This window comes from Dermacentor silvarum, chromosome 2 (assembly GCF_013339745.2).
Source record: "Dermacentor silvarum isolate Dsil-2018 chromosome 2, BIME_Dsil_1.4, whole genome shotgun sequence".
NCBI classification, from domain to species: Eukaryota; Metazoa; Arthropoda; class Arachnida; order Ixodida; family Ixodidae; genus Dermacentor; species Dermacentor silvarum.
This window is the reverse complement of record NC_051155.1, coordinates 4,242,702-4,270,429: the sequence shown is the minus strand read 5'-3', so window position 1 is coordinate 4,270,429 and position 27,728 is coordinate 4,242,702. Positions and strand designations below refer to the sequence as shown.

The following is a 27,728-nucleotide window of genomic DNA, read 5'->3' as shown; positions in this document are numbered from 1 at the left end:
TTCTCCTTCATACCTTGCTTGCATGCCCTCACTCGGGTGATTAAATGGACTGTCTGATTCACCGCTACGGTGAGACGATCAATGGTGATGTTGTAGCGGTGATTCGTTTGTACAAAAGGGCCCAGGACCCTCATATGATCCACGTGGGGTATTGCAGTGTTGTTGACGTACACGTTAATGTTGGGTAATGAGGGTTTTATTCTGCGCCGGTCAGAAGGTCGCAGTATTAGTATGATTTGCTCTGCGAGCACTCTAAACCCGCGTCAGTCACATGCTGGACGACCGTGTCGACTGTCTTCTGCAGGGTCTGTTCGACCTGTCCGTCGCATCCCGTGGTCGTCCAGAGCGTAATGTTGTCGGCGTAGATAGTGTGTGGCAGGCCGGGTATCGTGTCGAGTTTGGATGGTAGCGACTTAATTGCGAGATTAAATAGGAAATGTGATCGAAACGCTCCTTGAGGAGTGCCGCTCACTCCAAGATTGATCGGTTTGGATATTTCCCTCCGAGAGTTCGACCGTACGGTTGGATAGAAAAGCACATATGTAATTGTACGTGCGTGCTCCCGGTTGCAATTCGGCCAAGCTGTTTACTAAGGCAGTGCGCTTAGCGTTATCAAATGCTTCGTGAAGGCCTAGGCCGAGTAAGGCTTTAGTGCTTGTACCACTCTCTGGTCTTAGGAGATCATGGTGCAGTTGGATGAGGGCATCCTGGGTGGATAAGTGAGCATGGAAGCCTGGCATAATGGGGGGAAGTAGGTTGTTCTCCTCCCTGTAGTTTTGTAGACAGCAGAACACGACGAGTTCGTTTCTTGTAGAGCGAGAATAAATAGGAAAGGTGACAGAACAGCTCCTTGAGGTGTCCCACGATCTCCAAAATTGATCGGTTCGGAGATTGCCCACCGAGAGTTCGACCATACGGTTCGATAGAAATATATATATATATATATATATATATATATATATATATATATATATAATTGCACTTCATCTTTTCGGGACCACATTTTTTGCTAGGGGTTCTTCTGACTATGCTGGATAATTTGCTGCAGGTGGTTCCTTTTCTTACGGTACCCCCTGCAGTTCCACTGCCAAATTGTTAACTTGGAGTGATGGGGAGCCATGATGGATTACGTGGTCATTGATGTGGAGGCCGGCTTTGAAATGGCTGCGCGGCTTGCTGATGAGGTGTGTTTCTTGGCAAGCTCCACGCCGAAATCGGCTAGCGTGGCCTCTGTAAAGCTTTTGAGTGTGGCAAACAACTTGTTTGTATCTATAATGGCCTGTTGCATCGCGTTAAAGCGTGCATCAAATTGGGCTTCTAATCTTTTCGCGAGTGTAGATATGGCCGCAGTCACCGCCGCAGTAACTGCCGTGGTGATGTCATCTTCGGCGTGAAGGGATGCAGTGGATGTGGCAGTCTTGCGCTTGTCGGCGTTCTGTACTGGTTGTGGTGGTGTTTCCGTCATTGGTGCCGTATTGCTGGCTGCAAGGGAAGAGTGTACTTCTTGTTTGCGTAGGTGTTGGAGGTGTTTGTGTGTGGTGGTTAGTGGAAAGTGCCCTGTCAATTTTAGTCTCGAAGGTTTTCATGTAGTTCGTTAATTTTGCAATCTGGGACTGTTGGGAAGACATTTGAGCTTTAGGGGAAGAGTTCTCCCTGGCCAGCTCTCTCACCTGTGAAATGGCCGATGACGACGCCATGATGGAGGCTGGGGATCCTTGCTCCCAGGCCACCTTCAGTGGGAGGTTGTTGGTAGACCGCCTCATTGGGTGGAGCTCTGCTGGATACCTATCAAGAAAGGCGTCAGGCAAGGAGACACAATCTCTCCAATGCTATTCACTGCATGCTTAGATGGATAAACGGCGAATATCTCACCAACCTTCGGTTTGCAGATGACATTGTCCTATTCAGCAACAATGGGGACGAATTACAGCAAATGATTCAGGACATTAACCGAGAAAGTATAAGAGTTGGGTTGAAGATTAATATGCAGAAGACAAAGAAAATGTTAAATAGCCTGAAAAGGGAACAAGAATTCAGGATATTGAGAAAGAAATTTACAGAATAATAAAATTGGGTTGGAGTGCATACGGCAGGCATTGCCAAATACTGACTGGGAGATTACCACTGTCGTTGAATGAAAAGTGTACAATCATTGCATTCTACCGGTGCTAACATATGGGGCAGAAACCTGGGAGGTTAACAAAGAAGCTCGAGAACAAGTTAAGGACCACACAAAGAACGATGGAACGAAAAATGTTAGGCCTAACGTTAATAGACAGGAAGAGAGCGGTGTGGATCAGAGAACAAACGGGGATAACTGATATTCTAGTTCACATTAAGCTGAAAAAATTGAGCTGTGCAGGCCATCTAATGCGCAGGGTGGATAACCGGCGTACCATTAGAGTTACAGAATGGATACCAAGAGAAGGGAAGCGCAGTCGAGGACGGCAGAAAACTAGGTGGGGTGATGGATGGATGGGTGGATGCAAAACTTTAATGAAAGTCTTGAGGTACGCGACTCAGCGCGCAGCAGGCCGCTCCCACGTTGGGATAGTCAGACCATGCCCGACCGCTAGGGAGCCTACGTGCAAGTGCTTGCATGTAGGCTCCCTACCGACCGCCGCATCGTGGACTCTCTGGAGGTGGGGTGATGAAGCTGGGAAATTTGCAGGCGCAAGTTGGAACCAGCTACGCAAGACAGGGGCGATTGGAGATCACAGGGAGAGGCCTTCGCACTGCAGTGGCATAGGCTGATGATGATACCAAGTAAGAAGAGTAGTTTTATCGGTCGTATAAACTTGGAAAAATTCGCTTGCTAACTAAATTTTTAAAAAGTCGCAGTTTCGCCCGAAAGGCGAAGCATCAATTGCGATAGCAAATTAGTAGAGAGCTATTCGAGAGAGCTTCGCTGCTTTCTAACTGACCGTTTCTGTTCGCCGTGAAAAGGGACGAGGAAGTTTGCGCAATCATTGTTCCCCAATCGTGCAAGGGAAGCCGCAGTAGCAGAGTCTCCACAACCAGCAGACGGAGCGCAACATCGTCTGCTGGCGCTGTACTTGGAACTAACGCATAGAGTATGTGTTTTTACACCAAAGGAAAGAACGCATCAATATAAAGGTGGTGTGCTTCGATGGAGCGGTGGTTTGCAAATTATTGCTGTAGCTAAAAAGGCCCACGATAAGCACCGTCGACAGTCGCTTCGTGCGACGATATGTTAAATTTAGGTGCCGTGAGCACTTGTGGGAATTCCATCCTGTGCGCTATTAAAGTGTACCCTTTTCCTGCGAAGTTTGTGGACACGATACAGGGAAGAAATTGTACATGCACATTACCAATTATCAACTGTATCAACAGGTGACCAAGATATGGAGCCTTGAGCCAGCGTTTCAATTGACCAAGACAAGTCCCCTTGCCCAAACGTTGGCTCCAGTATGAGGCTTCTTGTATTATTATCATTTGATTTGTAAACATATACACAGGAAAGAGAAAGCGAGGCTGGCAACTGCCACCAGAAGGGCCACAACTTCTTGTATCGCATACTGTGAGCACGCACCAAGGGCGGCAAAGCGATAAACAACAAAACAGAAATGAAGCCCAGCTCTGCGGCCATTCTTATTATCGGACAGTGTATAGCTCAGACTGCCCTACAGCTATACCATGTGCGCCAACAGACACGCAGACTGTTTACTGGCGCTAAAAGGGAATGAAATTATATATAAAAAAGCCATGTGACATCTTACCGCTCATTTTTTTTTCATGCAGGATCAGCCGCAGCATTATGTGGGCTCTCGATTGCTGTGCTTGACATTTTCTTCCCGAACAAGTTCTCTACAATTCTCGAGGTTGACTACGACACGCCTTATCGATACTTCGTGGGTCAGGACTACGTTACAGACCGCAAAACCAGCACAGTCGCTTCTCCAGACGGCGACAAGGTACGTATTTCTGTTTCATTCGATTCCTAAGAATGGCTGAACTGTGCTTAAAGCGCAATTAAGGAGTGCTAAAAAAAGAGCACGGACAAGGCTGAACACAACAAACGCTCTGGTATGATGTACAGCCTTCTAAAAAAAGCAGCTAGTCCAGCAATGAGCTTTGTTAACTGAGTTTATTCATTTTAGGCTACTGGTTTGGCCGAGTTGGTTGCATTTCCTCATGGTAGGCTTTGTGCACAAATAGGGAAGGAAGATAGGAGACGATACAAGCAAAAGCGCAAGGTTTCCACTGAGTTTTCTAAGCGAAAGGGTTGAATTTTATACACACAATGTATGACGTGCATCCGGTTGGCATAAAAAACACAAAACCTTTAAACATACAAGGAATAAGGATTATAAACAGGGATAAGGTGCCTCAGAAAGGCTGGCCAACGTTTCGATAGGAGGACCTATCTTCGTCAAAGGCGGCCTCGTCATCCTCGGCGGGTTAGTTTTAAAGGGTTAGTGGAGTGACGTCACGTCGATGTCCGCTGTGGCTGTCTGTAAAGGGAGAAACTGAAAAGAAAATGAGCGCCGGCGCTTGACTGGCTAGGCGCGGTTTCTAAGACGAGGGGACAAGAGCGGGAGAGCGAGAAAGTGGCAATTTGCCACTTTCTCGCTCTCCTATCGAAACGTTGGCCAGCCTTTCTGAGGCACCTTATCCCTGTTTATAATCCTTATTCCTCGTGTGCTACTCCATTAGTCAGCCATCTTTTTTTGACTTTAAACATACAAGTGATTTGTGAGAACGGTGATACATGTTGGAATGCACCGTAGAATCTATACGCAACTAAAGCCGACAAATGGTAATTTTTCGACTGCTGTTCTTGCCATAGATATTGTACCTTTTCTTGTGAGAACATCATTCGTGCTGCACTGACGCAACTGACCCCCAGGTGATTAATCTCTGAAACCTCAATGATGTATCTTGTTATCTGGTTGGGGCGCTTGGAGACCACCGTTCAGTCTTTGAAAACAGACTGATAACCGTAATCCCGGCAATTGATTCCTAGCAAAATGTCACACAGAGCCCGAGCAGCCACTAAATGCTCCATATTGATGGCAATGTGTCAAGGTGCTGCCAATTCCGACCAGCGTCTACGCTGACATTAACGCCGTCATTAAAATATGCTCAAGGCAACGTTCCTCAGGGAATCGAAGCTTGAAATTTTGATGCATGCTCTTTTAAACAATGTAGCTTTTCGCGCTGATACCGAGTGACTGCTTTGTGCCAGGTAGCGGGCACTCAGCTTTGTGTGCTTTCCCTGCGAATTTCATTCCTATAAGCCTTCCTTTTCTCAACAAGCGATGTTATAGGCACGACGTCGTGTGCCCAAACCAGAAATAGCTGCACGCACGCTCCTGCACCGCCCCTGAAAACATTGTCGTAATAGCGAAGCGGCAGCTGTTTGTGTCTTCAGCTACTGGGGTGCACGCAAAATAACCTTTGCTGCATCTCACTATTTTGCCAGAGTCACATCTCCCAGTGCTCGGATAGTCGGCGAGAGCCGAAACATGAGCATGAAATTTAGTATATCCTGCAATTGAGTACATCACAATATAACGAATTCGCAGTAACAACCTGCCATTATTCAGTTGTCTGCGGCCGCTAAAGTGGCAACAACTAAAGTGATGGGCAAGGGTCAAAACATGTACAGGGCGGTACGCCTTTGTGACTGGAGGCTGAAGAAGGATTCATTCGTTTTCTGAACCTGCAGTTGATTTTCTCAGTCTGTCATGTTGCTGTACTTACGAGCAAACGTTAACAATCTCCATTTTGTCCTACTAGCCGAGCCACTGAAAACTCGTAAAACTGGTAGTCACAAAGCTATGCCTTGCAGACGCTGTACTACCACTTGCTGAAAGACAGATTTCAAGCGCATGTGGGTCGGTTTCAGCAAGCCGGTTATCCGAGCCCTCTCATTGTAGCTCATGCCGAATATACACTGCAAGCTACCAAGCTCTCCACGCGAACGCTGAGCCTAAACAATGTGATACCGCGAAGCACAATCACCAAAGGACGGATGCGATTCCTTACTATCGTGACGCTTGTCATCGTCCAGAAAATATCGGCGAACGCGCCGGTGTGACAGCGTTTTTTTTTTCAGTGCCCCACAAGCTGGTAGCTTTATGCAAGATACGCAAGGATGGGGGATAATGGCTCGAACATTCGCAAAGCAGCCCTAAGAGAGAGCCTGCTTGTGCGGTGATTATGCTTTTGCATCACAAAGTGAGTAGGTCAGGGAAAAATTAAGTTAAATTATGTTGTTTTACGTGCCAAAACCACGATCTGACTATCAGGCACGCCGCAGTGGGGGACTCCGGAAATTTGGACTACCTGCGGTTCTTTAACGTGCACCTAAATCTAAGCACACGGGTGTTGTCGCATTTCTCCCCCATCGAAATCAGGCCGCCGTGGCCGGGATTTGATCCCGCGACCTCGTGCTCAGTAGCCCAACGCCATCGCCACTGAGCAACCACGGCGGGTAGTAGGTCTGGGTGGAAGGTGGCTTATGATACACTATTAAAAAAAGTTTCCACCATTTGAGGCTTATTTAGTCCGACATCAAAAATTGTTACCTATTTTACCCAAATTTCTTATCTTTTTTTTTATTTCATTTATTTATCCCAATCCCCACAGCGCCCGTAGGCATTACATCGGGGGAGAGAAGGAAACAAAGAACCAATCAATAAAGCAGGCAAAACAATATGTACCCGGCGCACTTTCATACTCGCACATCAACACAAAAACACTATCTTACTTCAGTGGGCGTATAGAGTTTGAAAATACATTGTTTGAAAGAATCGTTGCGACATCGGATGGTAACTTGTTCCATTGGCTTATGGTTCTGGGGAAAAATTACATTTTAAACGCTTCAGTTTTGCACGCTATTTCATTAACCTTATTTTCATGTTCCAGCTGTTGAGAAACGTAATCAGGCTTGGAAAAATATTTCCCGGGGTTTATACCTGTTCTAGAGTGGAATATGTTGTGAAAAAGTTTCATTCTTAGATGTTTCCTGTGTTGCTGCAGCGATTCCCAACCGAGCCTTTCTTTTGCGCTTGAAACACTGAAATTCCTGGCATAGTTTGAACAAACAAAACGAACGGCTATGCTTTGAATTCTTTCTAAACTGTTCACGTCACGTTCCGACCACGGATCCCACACAGCACAAGCATAATCCAGAACTGATCGGACATTTGATTTGTACAATGGTACCTTTGTCTCCAGTGGCAACATTTTTTTCATTTCTGCGCAGGAAACCTAGAATGCGGCATGCTTTAGTTCTGATGTGATCAATGTGACGGCTCCAAGAGAGAACAGGTGTGAAATAAACGCCAATATGTTTGTGCTCCTGAACTGATAATATCGTGGTTGAATTTAAAGAGTAACAGAAGTCATGAGTTGTTCTTTTCCTCGTATAACGCATATGAACGGTTTTTTTTTTCAAGTTAATGAGCATGTGCCACTTGTTGCACCACTCATTTATCTTATACAGGTCATTTTGTAAAACATTGCAGTCATGGGTAGTATGAATAGTCCTGTACAAAACACAGTCATCGGCAAAAAGCCTCATTTGCGATGAAATTCCGGAGCAAATATCATTTATATAGATGAGAAACAAAACCGGTCCTATGACTGATCCTTGGGGCACGCCAGAGGACACATCAACTTCACGAGATGTTTTGCAATTAAGCACAGCTTTCTGTCTTCTTAAATTTAGGTATTCTTTTATCCAGTTGACAACCGTACTGTTTATATTATACATTTCTAATTTACTATAAGTAAAGAGTGAGGGACAACATTGAACGCCTTCTTGAAATCTAGAAACAAACAATCAACAGAAAAACCCTTATCCAAAGCTCCTGCTAAATCATCCGTCAACTCAAGCAACTGTGAATGTACAGGAAAATCCACTACGAAATCCATGCTGCTCGGGGCTGAGCAAAGAGTGCACGTTCATGTGGCTCATAACATTACTGTAAAGCACGTGCTCAAGTATCTTACAAGCAACGCTAGTAAGCGAGATATGCCGGTAATTCCAAATACTACTTCGCGGTCCACCTTTATGCACAGGGACGACATTGGCAAGTTTCCAGTCATCTGGTAAAGAGATTTCTAGTAAAGATTTAGTAAAAATTACGCACAGGTATTTGGACACTTCCCGTGGGCACAAAGGAAGCAGTGCCGGTGACAAAGCATCAGGCCCAGTTGCTTTAGACGCATTTAATGTCTTGAGAACGGCGTCTATTCCTCGTTGGTCGATCATGATATAGTCCATCGGCTCACCGAACACTGGGGTGAACCGCGCCACAGAGTTTTGAGTGTCAACACGAGCAGCATACACAGAACTGAAAAACGAGATGAAGCACTCGGCTTTTTCAATGTCGTTATGGACGGTAGCACCGTCGCTATCAAGGGCCGGTATTGATAATACATCTTTACTGCTCATTTTAAAGAATTGCCATAGTTCTTTCGGTCTTTTCTGTATGCGCAGGTGGAACGTGCTGACGTACTTATCTTTGGCTGTCTGCATAGCTGCCTTCATCTCTTCTGTTTTGTTTTTGAGTTTATCTTTAAGCTTCAACGAAGGGTTTTTCTTATAAGCAGCGTAAACGTGCGCTCTCTGCCTGGCCTTACATTTCACGTGTCGCGAACACCACGGCTTACGTTTGCTGCGCGGCGCAGTCATAACCCATGAGGGTACATATCTTTCACGCATCTCGAGCAACTTGTTCTTAAATACTTTCCATAGCTCTTCCATATTCATCAATTCAGCCTGTGTCTCAAACACATCATAGTAGGAATCTATAGCCAGGGTCATATCACTGACACGTGTTTTCGATAGCGGTAGATACACCGTGGGCCACTGTTAGCAGCTCTCACATACTGCAGATTCATATCGCACAATACAGCTTGGTGGTCGCTTGTGCTCGGCAGCACTGTTGTAGAACTCACCGCCTCTGGGGTTTTAGTGAAAAATAAATCTAAAACAGCTTTTGCCCTTGTCGGCTCTAGAACTAGTTCTGCTAACTCGAAGAGGCGACATATCTTCAACATTACTTGACTGGCTGCAAGCGCTGGAACTGGGATCTGCTAGAGACCAATCGATTTCTGGAAGATTAAAATCTTCTTTCTGGGGTTTTACGTGCCAAAACCAGTTCTGATTATGAGGCACGCTGTAGTGGAGGGCTGCGGATTAATTTTGACCACCTGGGGTTCTTTAACGTGCACTACAACGCAAGCACACGGGCGTTTTTGCATTTCGCGTCCATCGAAATGCGGCCGCCGCGGCCGGGATTCGATCCCGCGATCTCATGCTCATCTGGAAGATTAAAATCACCGCCTATAACTAGGTAATCAGTGTACACTGTTTCTATTGCCGCGGTAAGCTCACCTAGAATATTAACTTTGCTGGTGGGTGATAGAACGAACATACCGATAATGAACTACCGTTCTTCAATCAAATCTCTACCCACAACATTTCACTTTGACTACATTCAATATCAATTTCCCGGGAGCACATTGTCGCATCCACTAAAATAAAACGCCTCCCCCGAAACGATCTCGGTCCTTACGGTAACAAACAAAGCCCCTGGGAAACACTTCATTATCCTCAACGTCAGCATCGTGCCAGGATTCAGATCCAAGAAAGACATGCAGTTGGTCTATAGTCGGGTACAACTTTAGAAGACAGGAGGAGGCCCCGCCCAGTTGACCGAAGCGCAGCAGCCAATTCCACCGCGACTCAAGAAATAGTCCCGCTCAAAAAATTGTGACTGCTTCTAAAACGCGTATTTGTCGCTATAATTAAGATTTGTGTATCTTGACGAGTGGTTTGGTAAAACTATCATAATGTAAATGCTACCGCACATGCCGGATCGCGAGAGAAAAATAACTCCGTGCCTTCTACAACGCTGTGCATCGTCTGCTACAGAGCAAGATCGACGGCACCGGGCGTAGCAGTCGCTGGCTTAATAGCATAAGATTCATATATACTTTTTGTGTGTTTGCACAACCTTATTTTTTTAATGTGTTGGGCTTACTTTAAACTAATATTTTTTTTTCGCGGTTGCGAACCTGCGATCTCGTAAGTTCGGGCACGATCGCGCGCGGCATTCCGTGCCAGTTTTTGGGCCATGGAGCCCAGCGAGGTGACATCGGAACGCAATCCTTTGTTGCCGAACGAACCTTGTGTCGCCTCGATGACCACACCACCAAGGAGCCTCGGCAAGAACAAGAGCGGCCACATCCTGAACAGCGATTCACGCAACATGATCTTCCACTGCTACACGTTTTGGCGTAACAGGCAGCCTGAACGCAGCATGGAGGACACGAGCAAGTTTGTCGCCGACATGCTCGGTGTCAGCAAAAGGACTGTGTTCAGGATGAGGGAGGAAGTTAAAGCTTCGCATTTTTCGGGTGGCAAACTGACGAAGCCCTCGCGAACGCGCCCACGCAATGCGGAGAAGACGCAGCGCGAAGTTTGACAGCTTCACGTTGTGCGCGCTGAGGTCATGTGTGCACGATTTCTTTCGCCGCAACGAGATACCGACGGTCGAGAAAATAACTACCGAGTTCTCGGAGCGTATGCAACTCCCATCACTAAGGCGGTGTACTGTGCGTCGCCTGCTTGCCTAGATCGGCTTCAAGCACGAAAAAAGAAGCCGCAACTCGCTGCTTATCGACCGGGATGACATCACCGATTGGCGGAATCGCTACCTCCGTGACGTGGAGCGCTACCGGGCGGAAGGCCGAAAGATCGTCTACCTGGACGAGACATGGGTGACGGCGGGACAAACTCGGTCGATCGTGTGGACAGACACCGTGGTGCAGAAGCGCGGACGCCTGTTCGTTCGAGCAAATGGCCTGACGACGGGTCTAAAACAACCTTCTGGGAAAGGTCAGCGCCTGATCGTGACGCACATCGGCAGCGAGGATGGTTTCGTCGACGGCTGCTTGGATGTATTCAGAGGCCAAAATACAAGCGACTACCACGAAGAAATGGATGGCAATCGCTTTGAGGCTGGTTCAAGGACGTTCTGCAGAAGTTGCCAGCTGTTAGTGTCATTGTTTTAGACAATGCACCTGACCATAGCCGGCGAGAAGCGAAATTGCCGACGATGGCCTGGAAGAAGGAAAAGATACAGGAGTGGCTCACAAGCAAGAACATCACCTACGGTTAAAGGATGATAAAGAAGCAGCTGCTTGAGCTGGTGGCATCTGTAAAGTCACGCTTTCTGAGCTACATCGTAGACAACACAGCTGTAAGGGCCGATTGCGTTGTACTCAGGCTCCCGCCGTATCACTGCGAATTTAATCCCATTGAGCTTGTGTGGGCCAAAGTCAAAAATGGCATCGCTGCGGACAACAGAGACTTCAAGCTGTCCACGGTCGACGTCACCTTGAGCGAGAAAATCAAGCAGGTAACGGCGGAAGACTGGAGGAAGAGCATTCAGCATGTGATGGACTTGGAGGCAAAGTTCATACTTTACACGTCTGGGAGTGAGCACATTCAACCCATCATCATCCAGCTGGGTGAAGATGATACTGAAGAAAGCGACTCCGACTGGGAGCTGTCTGGCATTGAGCCACTCGACGAAGCATAAAGGCTTCTTGTTAACAAAAGAACAGCCCTTATTAGGGCTACCAAAATTTTGCTGGTGGGTTCGCAACAACCAACCATCCATTCCGCGACCTCTCAAATAAATAAGCAGTTCCATTTATGGCATATTCCTTATAATAGAAGCTCAATTCTGATAAGCAACGTCCTGCACACATTGTGCTCGATTTAAGAAGTGGCATAGATACACATTTAAATGCTGGCATATCTGAATTGAAACACTATTGTTAACCCTGATTATCGTTGGTGGGCTCAAAAGCTCATTCGGGCAGCCTCCGTCGAGTTTGACGCACCCCATAGTGAAATAGCAGAAGTCAGAGCACGCTTTAAGGTTCTGTTAGCAGTCTGCACTGGAAATCAGTCATGTCATAGCCGTGGTGGTGAAATAGCAGCAGACAACACGAAACTGACAGCCACTGTCAGCAGCTTGAATAACAAAGCACATTCATGTGGTTGCATTGTTTATTTTGTTATCTGGCTCACACAAGTAATGCGAATAAGAGAACAAATATAAGACATCATTAGCTTAGTGAGGCCCAAAATGCTCATTCAGGCAGCCACCGTCGAGTTTGACGCGCCCCATAGTGAAATAGCAGCAGTCAGAGCACGTTTTATTGCGATAGCAATTATATGGACACTCAAAAGCAGATTTCTGCCGTCGCCGTCGCCGTGAGGTTCCGTATGACGTCAATGGAGATGAAATCGTCGCCGCGCGCCGAACGCTGTATGTGCGAGTGAAAGGGCGCGAGGGACGCGCGCTTTCACGGGGAGTGAACGCACGGCGGAGAACAAACGCGCGTTCTGCTCTGTGCTCCCTTAAGGGCTGCAATAGTAGGCGTCTCTTTCCTCCTCTACAATCACCATATATGTAGAGCAAACGTGCCTTCTTCCGACGCACGAAAGGCCGTGGGGGGGAGGGGGAGGGAAGGGAGGCGACGTTTAGCTGCGGCACCAAGTGCCTATTTATATCAGAGGCTCCGGCAACAGTCACCAACGCCGCACGCATTTTGAGCGAACGCGGGCAAAACGCCGACGGCGTCGACAACAGTTCTGCGTGTTGCCGGTGCTGCTGCATGTCCAAGTTTATACAGCTGATAAAGCTGCTATCATTACTCCGTATAGCTCTCTTCAAATTTGCTATCGCAATTGATGCTTCACCTTTCAGGTGAAACTGCGACAACTTTTATGGTTCTGTTAGCAGTCTGCACTGGAAATCGCAGTCATGTCATAGCGAGTGGTGGTGAAATAGCAGCAGACAACACGAAACTGACAGCCACTGTCAGCAGCTTGAATGCTAAAGCACATTCAGGTGGTTGCATTGTTTACTTTGTTAACTGGCTCACACAAGTAATGCGAATAAGAGAACAAATATAAGACATCATTAGCTTAGTGAGGCCCAAAATGCTCATTCAGGCAGCCACCGTCGAGTTTACGCACCCCATAGTGAAATAGCAGCAATCAGAGCACGCTTTATGGTTCTGTTAGCAGTCTGCACTGGAAATCGCAGTCATGTCATAGCGAGTGGTGGTGAAATAGCAGCAGACAACACGAAACTGACAGCCACTGTCAGCAGCTTGAATGCTAAAGCACATTCAGGTGGTTGCATTGTTTACTTTGTTAACTGGCTCACACAAGTAATGCGAATAAGAGAACAAATATAAGACATCATTAGCTTAGTGAGGCCCAAAATGCTCATTCAGGCAGCCACCGTCGAGTTTACGCACCCCATAGTGAAATAGCAGCAATCAGAGCACGCTTTATGGTTCTGTTAGCAGTCTGCACTGGAAATCGCAGTCATGTCATAGCGAGTGGTGGTGAAATAGCAGCAGACAACACGAAACTGACAGCCACTGTCAGCAGCTTGAATGCCAAAGCACATTCATGTGGTTGCATTGTTTACTTTGTTAACTGGCTCACACAAGTAATGTGAATAAGAGAACAAATATAAGACATCATTAGCTTAGTGAGGCCCAAAATGCTCATTCAGGCAGCCACCGTCGAGTTTTACGCGCCCCATAGTGAAATAGCAGGAGTCAGAGCACGTTTTATGGTTCTGTTAGCAGTCTGCACTTGAAATCGCAGTCATGTCATAGCGAGTGGTGGTGAAATAGCAGCAGACAACACGAAACTGACAGCCACTGTCAGCAGCTTGAATGCCAAAGCACATTCATGTGGTTGCATTGTTTATTTTGTTATCTGGCTCACACAAGTAATGCAATTAAGAGAACAAATATAAGACATCATTAGCTTAGTGAGGCCAAAAATGCTCATTCAGGCAGCCACTGTCGAGTTTGACGCGCCCCATAGTGAAATAGCAGGAGTCGGAGCACGCTTTATGGCTCCGTTAGCAGTCTGCACTGAAAACTGAAGTGTTGTCATAGCCAATTTTCAATTTATTAATCTGACTCGAGCAAGTAATGCGAATGCAAGCACAATTATTAACGCGATTAACTTTGCTAGCATTTTTTGTCATATTTACGTACCGGAAAAATGCTCAGTAAAGTTGAACGTGTTTTAGTGAGTCACTTTGTTCATTACAAGCCGTAGGCAAAGTGACGGACAGATTCAGACAGTGATATTGGGGAAGTAATAAATGGTGAAAGTTGCAAAAGCTCTCACAGCACTGCTTTGCTGGACTCCATTCACTAGAAAACTGCATTTGTAATGATGAAAGCGTCAAGACAGGAAATGATACCCCACTGCACAGTGTTATATATGTGTACGACCGCATGTTACGGACAGCAAAACCATCTGTTTATTAAGACTGAATGCAACAACATAGCAAGGTGCTGTTTCACAATATATGGCACCTTTTCATGTGCACTTCTGGCAAGCTACCGTATGCACTGATGCATAAACACATTAACAGGGGTAAGAGACGAAGTAACTGCAAGCCATGTGATGCTTTTAACATTTTGTATCTGTCAATGTTTCTGTTGTCACAGCTGATAGAACTTTCTTTGGTGCAAGTTGGCTAATCACGTTGCGGCAACAGCACAAGAAGCAAGGTCAGAATAGTAGGAGAAAACAAAGCAAGGTGACAGACTGAGGAGGCAAGATAGACAAGAGAGAATGGCTTTAATTACATCGGAGAGGCCAGCCCTGCTATTCACTGGACTTGGTGCTTTGAATGAGACGAGTTAATGGAATTGTAAGGAAAGTCGTGGCTGCAGCATGCTTACAAGATCAAATGCAAAAATAAGAGGATAAAAATAGGAATAAATACATACACGCAGGAAAGAACTCACATACTCACACACATGAACACAAACGCGAAAACTAAGATCTAAAATACAAAAAGGGCAAAATAACAAATATACACAAACACACAAGAAAACACGCGCGCACATTTAACGCAGACGCGAGTGGAACTATTAGGAGTCAGTTCACAAGCAGCTGTGCCTACTTGGTTGTACTTTTTTTAATGCACACATTGGCTCTGTTGCCTTCACTGTCATAGGAATTTTTAGTAGCGACATATCACGACAAAGCGCAAAGCTGTGTTGTGGGAAAGCAATTCGAGCGCTGACAGCACAGCTTATGCGCGATTGTATCACAGCTGGCGCGTGCAGTGAGCGAAGAGTTCTAAGCCACACAGCGACGCGAATACATGCCAAGCTCCCTTGCAACGGCACCAGTGTATCAGTCATAATTTTATATTAGCATTCAGGCTGACATTAAGGAAACAAACACTGCTTTCAAACACCTGACCGTTAACAATCCAATGACATTCGCTCAAGCAGCGCGTGTTAGTCACTGATTGTTAGCATTGGTGGAAAGCAATCAATCGACGGTGCTACACAACACTCGAACGACGCTGCTAGACGCTCGGCTATCTTATCACACTGCTGCCAACGATCGGTCGTTTGCACGCTGAGCTGGCAGCAACGAATCTTTGCGTTGGAGGTTGCTTTCACAAATCTTTTCTGTTGAGAAACTCACAGGTTGGTTTCATCCGCGCACGCTTTTCTCATTTATCGTGATAATGGTTTTGCTCCATCACTTCACCACGTCCGACGAGAAACGCAGGGGCACTGTACACAAACACACCCGCCGCTCAGAGTAGTCACCAGACTTTGGCGAACTCTCGTCGTCGTAACTTGACTTAGGAGCAAAAGAAAACACCACGGAACAAACACGTACGATGTATGTCGCCGCGGGATCCTGTTTCCACACGAAGCGCAGCGTCACCGATGTTCGCTGCAATCTTTCTTCGCCGGCTCACGGCTCAGAACAAACGCACGCGGCACAAATTGTGCATCATAAGCTCACAATAATATTTCCGGCATTACAGACCACCACAAACAATTCGAATTCACTCTGACGAAGGGAGACGCACAGAGATGACGCGACTCGGCCCAGTTCTAAGCGAGGGCGGCCATGTTAGGCATGTTCTCCATCTGCGGGGACACCGGCCGTCCGGCTCATGACGTCACCTGAAGTGCGCGCCTATTGGTGCCGGCTCGTGTGCCTCCGCCTTTGAGGGGCAAATGCCGCTGTCTTCTAAAGTTGTATCCGACTATAGACATAACAAGGAGTTTAGAAAATTCATCACATTTATTTCGTATGCTTCTGCAATTCACAATAAGAAAATAAAGCACAGAGCCATCCGCTTTCAGTTCATGTCAGTCTGCTTGCACAACTTGATCCAGGGATTCATCATAGACATATTTCACCTTATTTATATAAAGTGTAGTGAACTTGAGGTTAACTTTGTCAGTCTTCACTTGATTAGCCTTAGCATAATCCCACAGTCGTTACTGCTTTTTGCGCACGCTTTCGGAGAAGTCCTCTGAAATACTAATATCTGAGCCTTTCAATTTCCTTGCGCTTGATAACACTGCCTGCTTTTCCTTAAACGAAAGGAACTTGACCATTATTGGCCGCTTTTTATTAGGATTATGCCTTCCAAGACGATGTGCGCTCTCTATTGATACGTTTTCACATTGAAGCTTCGACTGACAAATTTCTAAGATATGTTCCTCAGCCTTTTCGTACGTTTCGCTCTCATCATCTTTCACACTATGGAAAATTACATTGCACCTCCTACTGCGGTTTTCAAGGTCATCAACCTTTCTGCACTTCGCAAATCTGTTTGCATCCCTAGACGACGCTGTGCAATTCCTCAAGTTTAGTAAGCTTTGTTTCTAATTTAGTCATACGTCCGTTGAGGTCCGATATGGCAGAGTTACTTTCGGCTTGGTGTTTTTCAATAGCACCCAGTTTTTCCTTAATTTCCTTTTTTTCGTCTAAAAGCTGTTTAAGAACTGAATCGTCGGGGCCCGGGTTCATCTCGACGTCACCACGTACAAGTAACAACAAGAAGTAAAATGCGAAACGGCGTAGCAACTTGAACCGATAGCGCCTGCAAAACACAGGGCGAAAGCGGCAGGCATGAGCTCTTACACTCGCAAAGAGCACTGCGGGTGGTACCGGCAGAATCAGACTAGAATAAGCATCGCACGTTGCATACTGACTGACCTGCACAAAGAAGAGCATTCGCGTGAGCAGGCGCAGCCATAGCCGTGCCGGTACCACGCCCCAGAGGCAGACTGAGATTCCGCTGTATTAGTAGGCTGTCTAGGCGACAAGCGACGTTCCAAGGTTCGTTGACTGGTATTGTACAAAGTCCAAGAGTAGCGGTGGTGTCCGTTCCGTTGCAGATGTTGGTTCCATCGGCGGCTTCCCAAGAAGAACAGACGAGCGAAGATTCCTCGGGCGATGACGCATGTTTCAAATATCCGCTTTGCAAACTTCTTGAAAAGCACGGGCATGAAACCGAAGTAAGTAGCACCTGCACAAAGAAGAGCATTCGCGTGAGTGGCGCAGCCATAGCCGTGCCGGTACCACGCCCCTTTAACGCTGTTATTATTGTTGTGGGACAAGATAAGCCCCAAAGGGTGGAAACGTGTAAATGACCCAACGAGGACAACCGTCCGTCCGTCGAGTAAGACGATCGCTTTCAAGATAAAGCCTGCAGCAGCGAACGAATTTACCTTCGTGCTGCGTCTCGCTTCAACGCGAACGAAGCGGCGAGAACACAGTACTCACGGAACTCTCAGCCCACGCGGCACTGTGCCCCTTTCGTAGATCGCTTTCAAGATAACGACCCGCTCGTCTGTCTTCAACGCGAAGTAAGCTGTCAGAACACAGCGCGCAAAGAGATCAGCAGTCGGCACTCTCTGACCGCAACGCAGATCGCTTTCAAGATACAGTGCGCGTGGCCGAGCCATACACAGCCGCCGCCGGAGTACGTTTCATCACGGTTCATATTTCTACCGGCCATCGTCATCTTCATCGGCCGCCTTTTATTTATGGCGCGCTCAGGTGCATGTGCATGCGCGTGTGCTGCGAGGTTAGAAAAATAGAAGAATTTTTAAAATTGGGAGGCCGCTTAAGTTTCGCTTTCAAGAGTGGAACGCGATAGCATTTAAAGATCCCTGACTGCTTCTCACGCTTCCCGACAACTGCAGCTTAAGCAACCGTAATGGTTACCGGGAAACGCTGGCAGCGAACGCTATGCACGAAGGGCGAGCTTTCTGGTAGAAACGCAGCCTCTTGCGTGGGGCGATCCCGGAGATATTGCACAGCCGCGCCAAAAATTGCATAATTTTCAGGTTTCCGCTTTTGTTTCGTACTTTTAATATTTCAGTCTGAGAAGATTTAACGTAAATGCATGCGCTGTGGGTGTTTTATTTCATGACATCTGTTTGTGGATTGTCATTGTCAACATTCCGAGGAATAGCTTTGCCAAGAATGCAAGACAAGGTATGAGCAACATTAATGATAGAATGGTGTGGCATACCTAAATATATTTGGACGGCCTGCGTGGTTGGGGATGATTTTCTCGGCCGCGGCCGCCGACACCGGCGCCTACACCGACGCCGGATTTTCTGCGACACGGGGCCCTTAACTATCGCGTTAATATAGCTTCTGCTCCTGCCATCAGCCTGGGCGGTTCCTTCTTCTTTCGCTCACTGACTCGCGCATTGTTGTAGTGGACCTAACCTCGGTTCCTATAACGTGGTGACCCACACGTCACCACATCATGGAAGGGACCACGAACGACAGACCGGCGATCGGCGCAGTGGGCATCGCCACGGTACAGATTCACCTGCCGTCGTTTTGGCCACAGAATCCTCCAGCCTGCAACCGCACGTCTGTGGCTTTGCGCAGGCGTCTTCAGCAGCTTCTCCACAAAGAGGAGCTCGGCGACCGTCGGAACTTCTACGTCGCATGCGGCGGCTTCTCAGTGACAGTAGTAGGCTGGACGCAAACAGCCCGCTGCTGCGAGAACTGTTCCTTCAGCGCCTGCAGCAGAGTGTGGTTATTGCCTTGGCTGCCGCACCAGACGACCTGGCCCTCGACAAGTTTGCGGAGCTGGCCGATCGCGTCGTTGACTATTCAGCAAGAGGTACTGTGACGACTGCATCTACCGTTCCGCTGTCGCAACTCGAAGACCGGCAGTCTCGCCTTGAGCAACTTATCGATGACCTCGCCGAGACCACCGTCCCACCCTCGTCGACGAGACCGTGATTCCCGTTCCAGATTGTCTCCTAGGTCTAGCTCCCGTTCAAGGCCTCGCTGCCGCGTATACTGCTGGTACCACAGCAACTTCGGTGCCAGGAGACGTCAGTGCCGTTCCCCTTGCGGCTGGCCGGGAAACATACCGCAGAGCCACTTATGGCGGCTAGTGACTCTTGCCGTACGACAAGCCGCCTGTTCTACTTCGCTGGCAGGATTGCCAGACTTCGATTTCTCGTGGACACAGGTGCAAAGGTCAGTATCCGTTCCTGCCGTGCGCCTAGGCCGGCAGCGCTCTCAGAAAACTGCGCCCCCTTCAAGCCGCCAACAGCTCTGTTGTTAACACATATGGTCAGCGCTCTCTTACCATCGACTTGGGTCTCCGACGCACCTTTCGTTGGATATTCGTCGTTACTGACCTACGCATGTCCATATTGGTTGCTGATTTTCTGACCCACTTCGCCCTGAGTGTTAATCTCCGCGCTCGTCGACACCACGACCATTATGTCTATACAAGGCATCCTTGCACCTACGACAATAACTACTGGAACGGCGCCTCAGATACCATGTACGCCTCAATTTAGTCAGACTTCCCAGCCATCACGAACCCTTCCAACGTTGAGCTGCCAGTACGTCACTACGTCACGCATCACGTTGTCACTACTGGCCCTCCAGTGTTTTGCCGACCCAGACGCCTCGCTGGGGACCACCTTGCCATCGCCAAATCGGAATTCGACCACATGCTGCAACTGGGCATCATACGTCCTTCGTCGAGCAGTTGATCGTTAGCTTTCCACATGGCTCCCAAGCGTGACCCTCAGGATTGGCGCCCGTGCAGCGACTACCGTGCCATCAACGCGCGGACCGTCCCTGATCGCTATCCCCTACCCCACATTCACGACTTCTCTGCCATCCTAGCGGGAGTGGTGATATTCAGCAAGATAGATTTGGGAAAGGCCTACCACCAGATTCCGGCTGAGCAAGCGGACATCCCCAAGACTGCAATTGAAACACCATTCAGGCTTTTCGAATACGTTCGCATGCCGTTCGGGTTGAGAAACGCTGCTCAGACGTTCCAGAGGTTCATCAACGAGGTAACCCGGGGACTCCCCTTCGTATTTGAATATCTCGACGACCTCCTGGTGGCTAGTGCTTCCCCCGAACAGCAGCATTACGACCATTTGCGCCTGCTATTTTCTAGGCTCCAGGAACACGTTCTTTTCAACAACCCCGCGTGGTGCGTCTTTGGTGTCGATGACATTGAGTTCGTCGGACACCGCGTGACTCGCGAGTGAGTCAGACCATTGGAAAAGAAGGTTCAAGCCTTGCGCGACTTTCCTCGCTCAACATCAATCCGAAAGCTCCGCGAGTTCCTTGGGCTGCTCAACTTCCACTGCCGATTTCTTCTCAACATCCCCCGCATTATCATACATCTCACTGACCTACTCAAGAGAATGAAAGCTCCGTCTTCCTCGCTGACTTGGACGTCTGACGCCGAAGCGTCCTTCCAAGCTGCCAAAAACGAATTGGCTGATGACACACTGCTGGTGCGTCCTCTGCACGTTGCACAAATGCATCTCATCACCGATGCATCTAGTCGGGCTGTCGGCGCGGTGTTACTGTAGTTCCAGCGCAACTCCTGGTACCCACTCTGGTTTTTCTCGCAGAAACTGAAACCTGCAGAAACGCGATACAGCACGTTCGGTCGTGAGCTCCTGGCAGTACACTTAGGAATTCGACATTTCCGACACCTTCTGGAAGGCTCAAGCTTTCACGTCCTCACGGACCACAAGCCTTTGACATTCGCTTTTCGCGGTAACCACAACACTTATACCGCACGAGAAATACGGCACCTCAACTTTATCTTCGAATTCACCGTGGACGTTCGGTACATTGAAGGCCCAGTCAACGCACCCGCAGATGCCCTCTCCCGTATCGACGCAATATCAACGCCCACACTTCGAAGAAATCGCCGCTGCGCAACTTACAGACGTCGAACTTCGGGACATTCGCTCATCCACCACGTCACTGGCGTTGCCCGACGTTCCCCTTCCTTTTTCTTCGGGCACCATCGCTTGCGAAGTCTCACGGAGTCGAACACGTCCGTTTGTCCCACATCGGCTCCGCCGTCAAATATTCGACAAGCTTCACGGCGCAAGTCATCCCAGAGTTCGTGCTACGCAACGTCTCATTATGACCCGCTTTGTGTGGCCGAGTGTAAACTCTGAGGTGCGCCGCTGGGCGCGTGAATGCCTTCACTGTCAACGCTGCAAGACGACACGACACACGAAATAGCCAATTCACTCCTTTCGCCCACCCGACGCTCGGTTCGATCACATTCACATCGATATCGGTGGCCCACTCCCACTATACAGAGGTGCTCGCTACATCCTCATTTGTGTGGACCGTTACACCCGCTGGCCTGAGGCGTTTCCTGTCACCGAGGTAACAGCACTTACCGTGGCTTCAGCGTTTCTCAGTGTGGGGATCTCACGCTTCGAATGGCCCAAGGTTGTTACCACTAAGTGCAGCCGACAGTTTGAATGCGATCTCCTCCGTGAAACTCACGTGCCTGCTTGGCGTCCGCCATGTCCATACTACCGCGTAACACCCATCGGCCAATGGAATGGTCGAACGCCTTCATCGTCAACTTGATGCGTCAACTTGATGCGTCAACTTGAGCCGCCTTGATGGCTCGCCAGGCTCGCGCTTCTTGGGCTGAAGATCTTCCTCTCGTCCTGTTTGGCGTGCGCTCGTCTTTCAAAAAAGACCTCGGCTGCACAACTGCGGAGTTGGTCTATGGCACAACGTTCCGTATGCCTGGTGAAATTTTCGCGCCAACTACTGTCGCCACGCCCGTTCCAGACAGTTACGTTAAATAGCTCCGCTTCCTCTTTTCACGCTTTCGTCCTTGCCCTAGCCGGGATGCATCGTCGACTGGCGTTACTGTCAGCAAGGACATACTACAGTGAGCCACGTTTTCGTCTGGCGTGAAGGCATCCGACCAACCCTTACGTCTCCCTACGACGGCCCTTTCAAGGTGCTCAGCCGGACAGAAAAAACTTTCACCATCGAGCTCAACGGACGCGAAGAAGTCGTGGCTATCGACAGAGTCAAAGCTACCTACCTGGCGACTTCGCCAGCAGTATGCGCTTTCGACGACTTTACCACCGCGGAAACCAAGGATTTAGCCGACCGCCCGACACCAAAGGCCGTTTCTTGAGCGCCTGTGCATCGCTGAGCTTCTCCTAAAGGGGAGGGGGGGGGAGCCCTCTAGCGCCGTCGTCATCGGCCGCCTTTTATTTATGGGGCGCTCAGGAGCATGTGCATGCACATGTGCCTCGTTCCAGGCGCTGCGAGGTTAGAAAATAGAAGCAGAATAAAATATAGCTGCTTCTGCTCCTGGACGGTTCCTCGTTATTTCGCGCCCCGACTCACGCATTCTTATAGTGGACCTAACCTCGGTACCTACAATATTGGTTCGACGCGGATGGGTAAGGTGCTAAAGCGCGATAAAGGTTTATAGCGGAGCTTCATCAGCGCCGCCACCTGCTATCTTTGCTTACGTTATCAGTGCACCTTGCGCCGCCGTCCGCACCAGTTCGTGTCGCCGCAGCGCTGTCGTTTGTACTGGCCGGATCAAGTTTCATAGCATTAATAATGACACCAGGCTGCGTGAAGATGAGCTAGTGGCACAATGCTTAGGCATACTTAGACAAGCCCCAGAGGAGTTCCTGCCTGAACTTTTTTTAGATTGTATGTTTCTCGAACACGATAACAATCTACAGAAGGGTACAAAAAAAATGTCAGTTTCGCCCTAAGGGCGAAGCAATGAATGCGATAGCAACACAGCAATGTCATACGAAGTAAGGTGAGCGGCTTTGGTAGCAACAACACGCAGAACTGTTGTCGACGCCATCGGCGTTTTGCCCGCGTTAGCTCAAAATGCGTGCGGCGTTGGTGACTGTTGCTGGAGCCTCTGATATAAATAGGCACTTGGTGCCGCAGCTAAACGTCGCCTCCCTTCCCTCCCCCTCCCCCACGGCCTCTCGCGCGTCTGAAGAAGGCGCGTTTGCTCTACATATATGGTGATTGTAAAGGAGAAAAGAGACGCCTACTTCTGCAGCCCTTAAGCGAGCACGGCGCAGAACGCGCGTTTGTTCTCCGCCGCGCGTTCACTCCCCGTGAAAGACGCGCCCCTCGCTCCCTTTCACTCGCACATACAGCGTTCGGCGCGCGGCGACGATTTCATCTCCAAATGACGTCATACGGAACCTCACGGCGACGGCGACGGCGACGCCGACGGCAGAAATCTGCTTTTGAGTGTCCATATAATTGCTATCGCAATAATATTAGTAGATCTGTGAGCGCGTGCCGAACCGCATTCCTGCGCCCTCTGACTGGCCAAGCACACCTGGTGTCGATGAATGGCAGTCGGAATCGCGATGATTGCACAAGCTTATGTTATAGAATAATGGTGTTTGTCTCAGCCGTTGCGACAAAGAAACTGCACCACACACTTTGCCAATTGAAACAGATGCATGTCATGCCATTAATGTTGTTCATGCAAGTCATGACATGCACGTCATGTCATAAATACATGTTATGTCATGTAGCATAAAGAATATAATAAAGAATATAGCAGTACAATAAGAACAACAGAAAAGTACATTGAAACCAATTCAAAATACAATGCCGTGTCTGTAGCCGATATATCGCATCACGAGGAAATTTGTCCGGTGAGCGAATTATGATATCCTCGGGCAATGAATTCTAGTCTCTGATTATCTGTGGAAATAATGAATACCTGAATGTGTCACTGTGGAACCTATGTTCAAATAAATGTTTAGGATGTATAGTTCTAGTGTTTTTCATTTCAGAGAAATATACAAATGTAGGGCTGCTTAGTTTGTAGCCACCATTAAAGAATTGAAATAAAACCTTCAGGGGCAAGAATTTAGCACACTTGCAAATTGTCGGGAGGCAAGCTTTGATGAGAAGTTCAGTTCTGGAATCAGTACGGTTGTATTTATTCTAAATTCAACGTATGGCTTATCTCTGCATTGCTTCTAGGCTTTCTAAGCACTGTTTGGTATTAAATAACGAACAGGCAATATCATATTCCAGAGCGAATGATGCTATATTCGATGATGAAATAATTTGTTTTCTTGGAGTTAGATATGAACCTAAAGAATTATAACTTGGTAGCTTACGCCGAGAAACAAAAACAAAGTGCAAACCAATCGTAATGCAAATTGACAATTTACTGTGGTAAAATGTGAGGAACTGCCTGAGTGTGCCAATATGAAGCACAGCTACCGACGTTCTCTGGCATCACTGGACGCTCAAAGCGAGTATGCGAGGGTCTAGACAGAGTGGTTGGAATTAAGCAGCGTGGGGCCGGCTACTCCCTCTTGCGAAGAAAGAAGCCTGCTTAAAAACACGAATATTTTATTAGCGTGTCGTCTCCATTTTAGCGCACTAGCAGCTACAACAGAGAGTGGATTCCTCCTGCCCAGGCTTCAATGGGTACAGCACTTGTACAGCAGTTCTGTGACTGTAGCGCTGTACGGTATTGATTTAAAAATAATTATACATTTTTCGCTAATCAATCAAAACATCGAATACCTTACCATCCATCTGAAAACAAGACGAGCTACAGTAGTCTACAGACTACCTTGTGGAAACAAAAGGGAATTCTACATTTACATGGATATGCCGCTACTTTACCTCAGCAGAACAGGCAGAATGTTTGAATACTAGCTGATGTGAACATAAAAATGATGAGTGAGTACACAATAACTACAGAATTCGACCAGTTTCTACATTTTGACTCATGTGTAACCTTGCCTACACGTGCGACAGCTCATGGCGCCGCTTTATTAGATGTTTGCATCACCATTGTACAAACCCCTATACTATCACAGCTGGCGTCATGTCCGTCATAAGCGATCATCTTCAAATCTTCGGCTTTTTGTCATGCCCTCAGAAATTCAAGTGTAATGCGCTTGAATATCTTTATCGCCTCACTGACACAACTGCGCTAACACACTTTCGCTGTGTTGTCAGTGAAATCCATAATGAAACTTAACTGTCTAGAGAGCAACCAAAATAAAGCATACAATTCATTTTTGTTTTCATAAACCGTTTGTTTGCTACAATAACGCATTCCCACAGCGCACTGGTACAAAAGGATATAAGAAAATAAGAAAGCTGTGGACAAACGCTGCGCTTTTCAAGAAAATCAAAAACAAAAATTAAAGGTACCATACATTTGTGTGGAGACGGCAACCCTGCCGTGGCAATGACGCCTTTTGTGCAGGTTAACCTTTGCAGGAACCTTTTGTTGGCTGAGAGACATTGTGGTTGTTAAGGCGCTATTTTCTGCAGCCCTTTAGGGAGCACGACTCAGCGCCTTGGGGAAAGGGCGGGGGGTGTAAAGAAGAAAGAGAAGGTCGAGGCCCTTGACTGTCAGGGGTAGCCAGGAGGCGCATTCACACGACAGCCCCGTGTCCTCCAGGAATGTGAGAAGGTGCCTGAAGGCGGAGCCAGGGTGCCGACGAATGTGTAGTTCGTGGTCAGCGGGCTTGAGCATCCCCTTCCCTAAGCGTAGGGTGGCCAACCGGGCATGTCCTTGGTTAACTTCCCTGCGTTTTCCATTTCGTTTCTCTCTCTTTCTGGAAACAAGTCTTGCCATGGCCTCGTACGAACAGTTCTCTGGACTTACGTGGCAAACATGCGCCTCACGGAAACGGGCAACGCCGTCTGTGCATCCCCTTCCGGCAAGATGACGTCAACCGTCGACCACGAGACAAAGAAACGCCTGCCTACTGACCCTTTTCACGGTGATCCTGTGGGCGCTGCCATGTTCGTTCACGCGGTTACACGTCCATTGCTTGCCTCTGTTGCCTCTGTGTTGACAATGTATGTACATAGCGCCTGTTGCGGCTCACGACACCTCTGTTTCGAGGGATATCGTCGACGCTGACTGGGTGGACAACAAAGCTTCGGCCACAGCTTCAGAGGACATGTAAAAGCGCTCTCGTAGCTCATTAAGCTTTGCCGAAACAGCGCGAGCAGCGTATAAGCTGCTTGCTCTAAAAGCGAGGCTAAAAATGTATTCCAAACAATCCGAACTTCCCGCATATTCATTTAATTAGGATCAGCGTGTTTTGCTCTTCGTTCTTTATCTGGCAAACACTTTGAAGTAGCGGCTTGTCACGTTTCTGACTTAGTGAAGTTCGTCGTTGTGCTCAGTATGATTCAACATCATCGTCAGCCTATATTTATGTCCACTGCAGGACGAAGGCCTCTCCCTGCGATCTCCACTTGCCCCTGCCTTGCGCTAGCTGATTACAACTTCTGATTCTAGTATCTGATTATTGTCTGCCTAGTCGCTCGCAGGCGTACTCAGTTCCAAAGATTTGTTCTTGCTGCACACAAGGCTTGGAACGTATGTAGCTGCTCTATTCTTTGTAATAGCTTGAAGCAAAGATGTATTATCGCTAGTAACTCGTTCATCCTGTGGACTGTCATGAAACATTCAGCTTAGACCATTTGTGTGTTGTCGGCGCACTTGCTTTCACCCATGATTTGGCGCATTGATTCAAGTGTGCGCCCAGTCAGTTATTCTTAATACGCTGGCAATAGAGCGTGCGTTAGTTTGCGTTCGAGTTGGGGTAGATGTGTGTAGGACAACGGGCGCGAAGCTTACTATGCCAGGAAGTGGCATTTGTCATTGTTTAACGAGCGGTACTCACTTTTTTTTTTTTTTTTGGGGGGGGGGGGGGGCGGGCTAGCAATAAAACATTGGCGGATGATTGAAATTTTTTCTATCCACGAGAAGAGTCATGCATCGCGAAGGGCCGCAATACAGGCTGTCCGTATGTAGCAATGGTCCGTGAGCCTCGTCCCACATATTCATTCCATTCCTTAATATGTAAGTCGCTATTTTGCAGCCAATTGCTGCATACGTCTTCAGTCCATAGACCGCTCCACATTTTGCAAGTCAGGGCAAGATCATTTGAGTATAATTTTGGTGAATATGAGTCAAAGCAAGCGCGGCTAAGCAGAGTTTTTTTTAATATGACTCAGTACAAGCTCGCCTGAGTAGAATTTTGACGAATTTAAGTCAGAGCAAGCTCAGTTGAGTAGAATTTTGGTGAATATGAGTCAGAGCAAGCTCTGCTAAGTAGATTTTTGGTGAATATGAGTCAGAGCGAGCTCGGATAAGTGGAATTTTGGAGAATATGACTCTGTGCAAGCTCGGCTGAGTAATGATGGGATATGGTTATGCGAGTTTATGCAGTAATGCATGTAATTGCAGACTCATTAGCAATATTGCCTCCATCTTGATGGGCAAGACATCTGCCTCGTGATGAGTCTGCACACTTTATGAGCTGTGGACATGCAAGGAACACCCACACTTGAAAAGATGCTATCATTCACAGGAAGGAATGCAACCGGCTGACTTCACTGCACAATTTTGATCTGCTTTTGTTTAATGTGTTATCTACTGCTTATAAAAACAAGGTCTTTGCCTTCTTTTCGCATTATTGCATGTGTTTTACAGGAAGTACAGACAGAGAAGCAAGAAAAGGCAAGG

General features: G+C 47.8%; 1 protein-coding gene across 1 annotated transcript in view; it reads left to right on the top strand.

Annotated features, from left to right (window-relative positions):
- The window catches only part of LOC119441292 (dual oxidase maturation factor 2), a 509,715-nt gene that overhangs the window by 386,384 nt on the left and 95,603 nt on the right, over window positions 1–27,728 (top strand). The window contains exon 7 of the mRNA XM_037705914.2: window positions 3,763–3,935. Within this exon, the coding sequence (XP_037561842.1) occupies window positions 3,763–3,935 (173 nt within the window). The remainder of the gene's footprint in view (window positions 1–3,762; window positions 3,936–27,728) is intronic.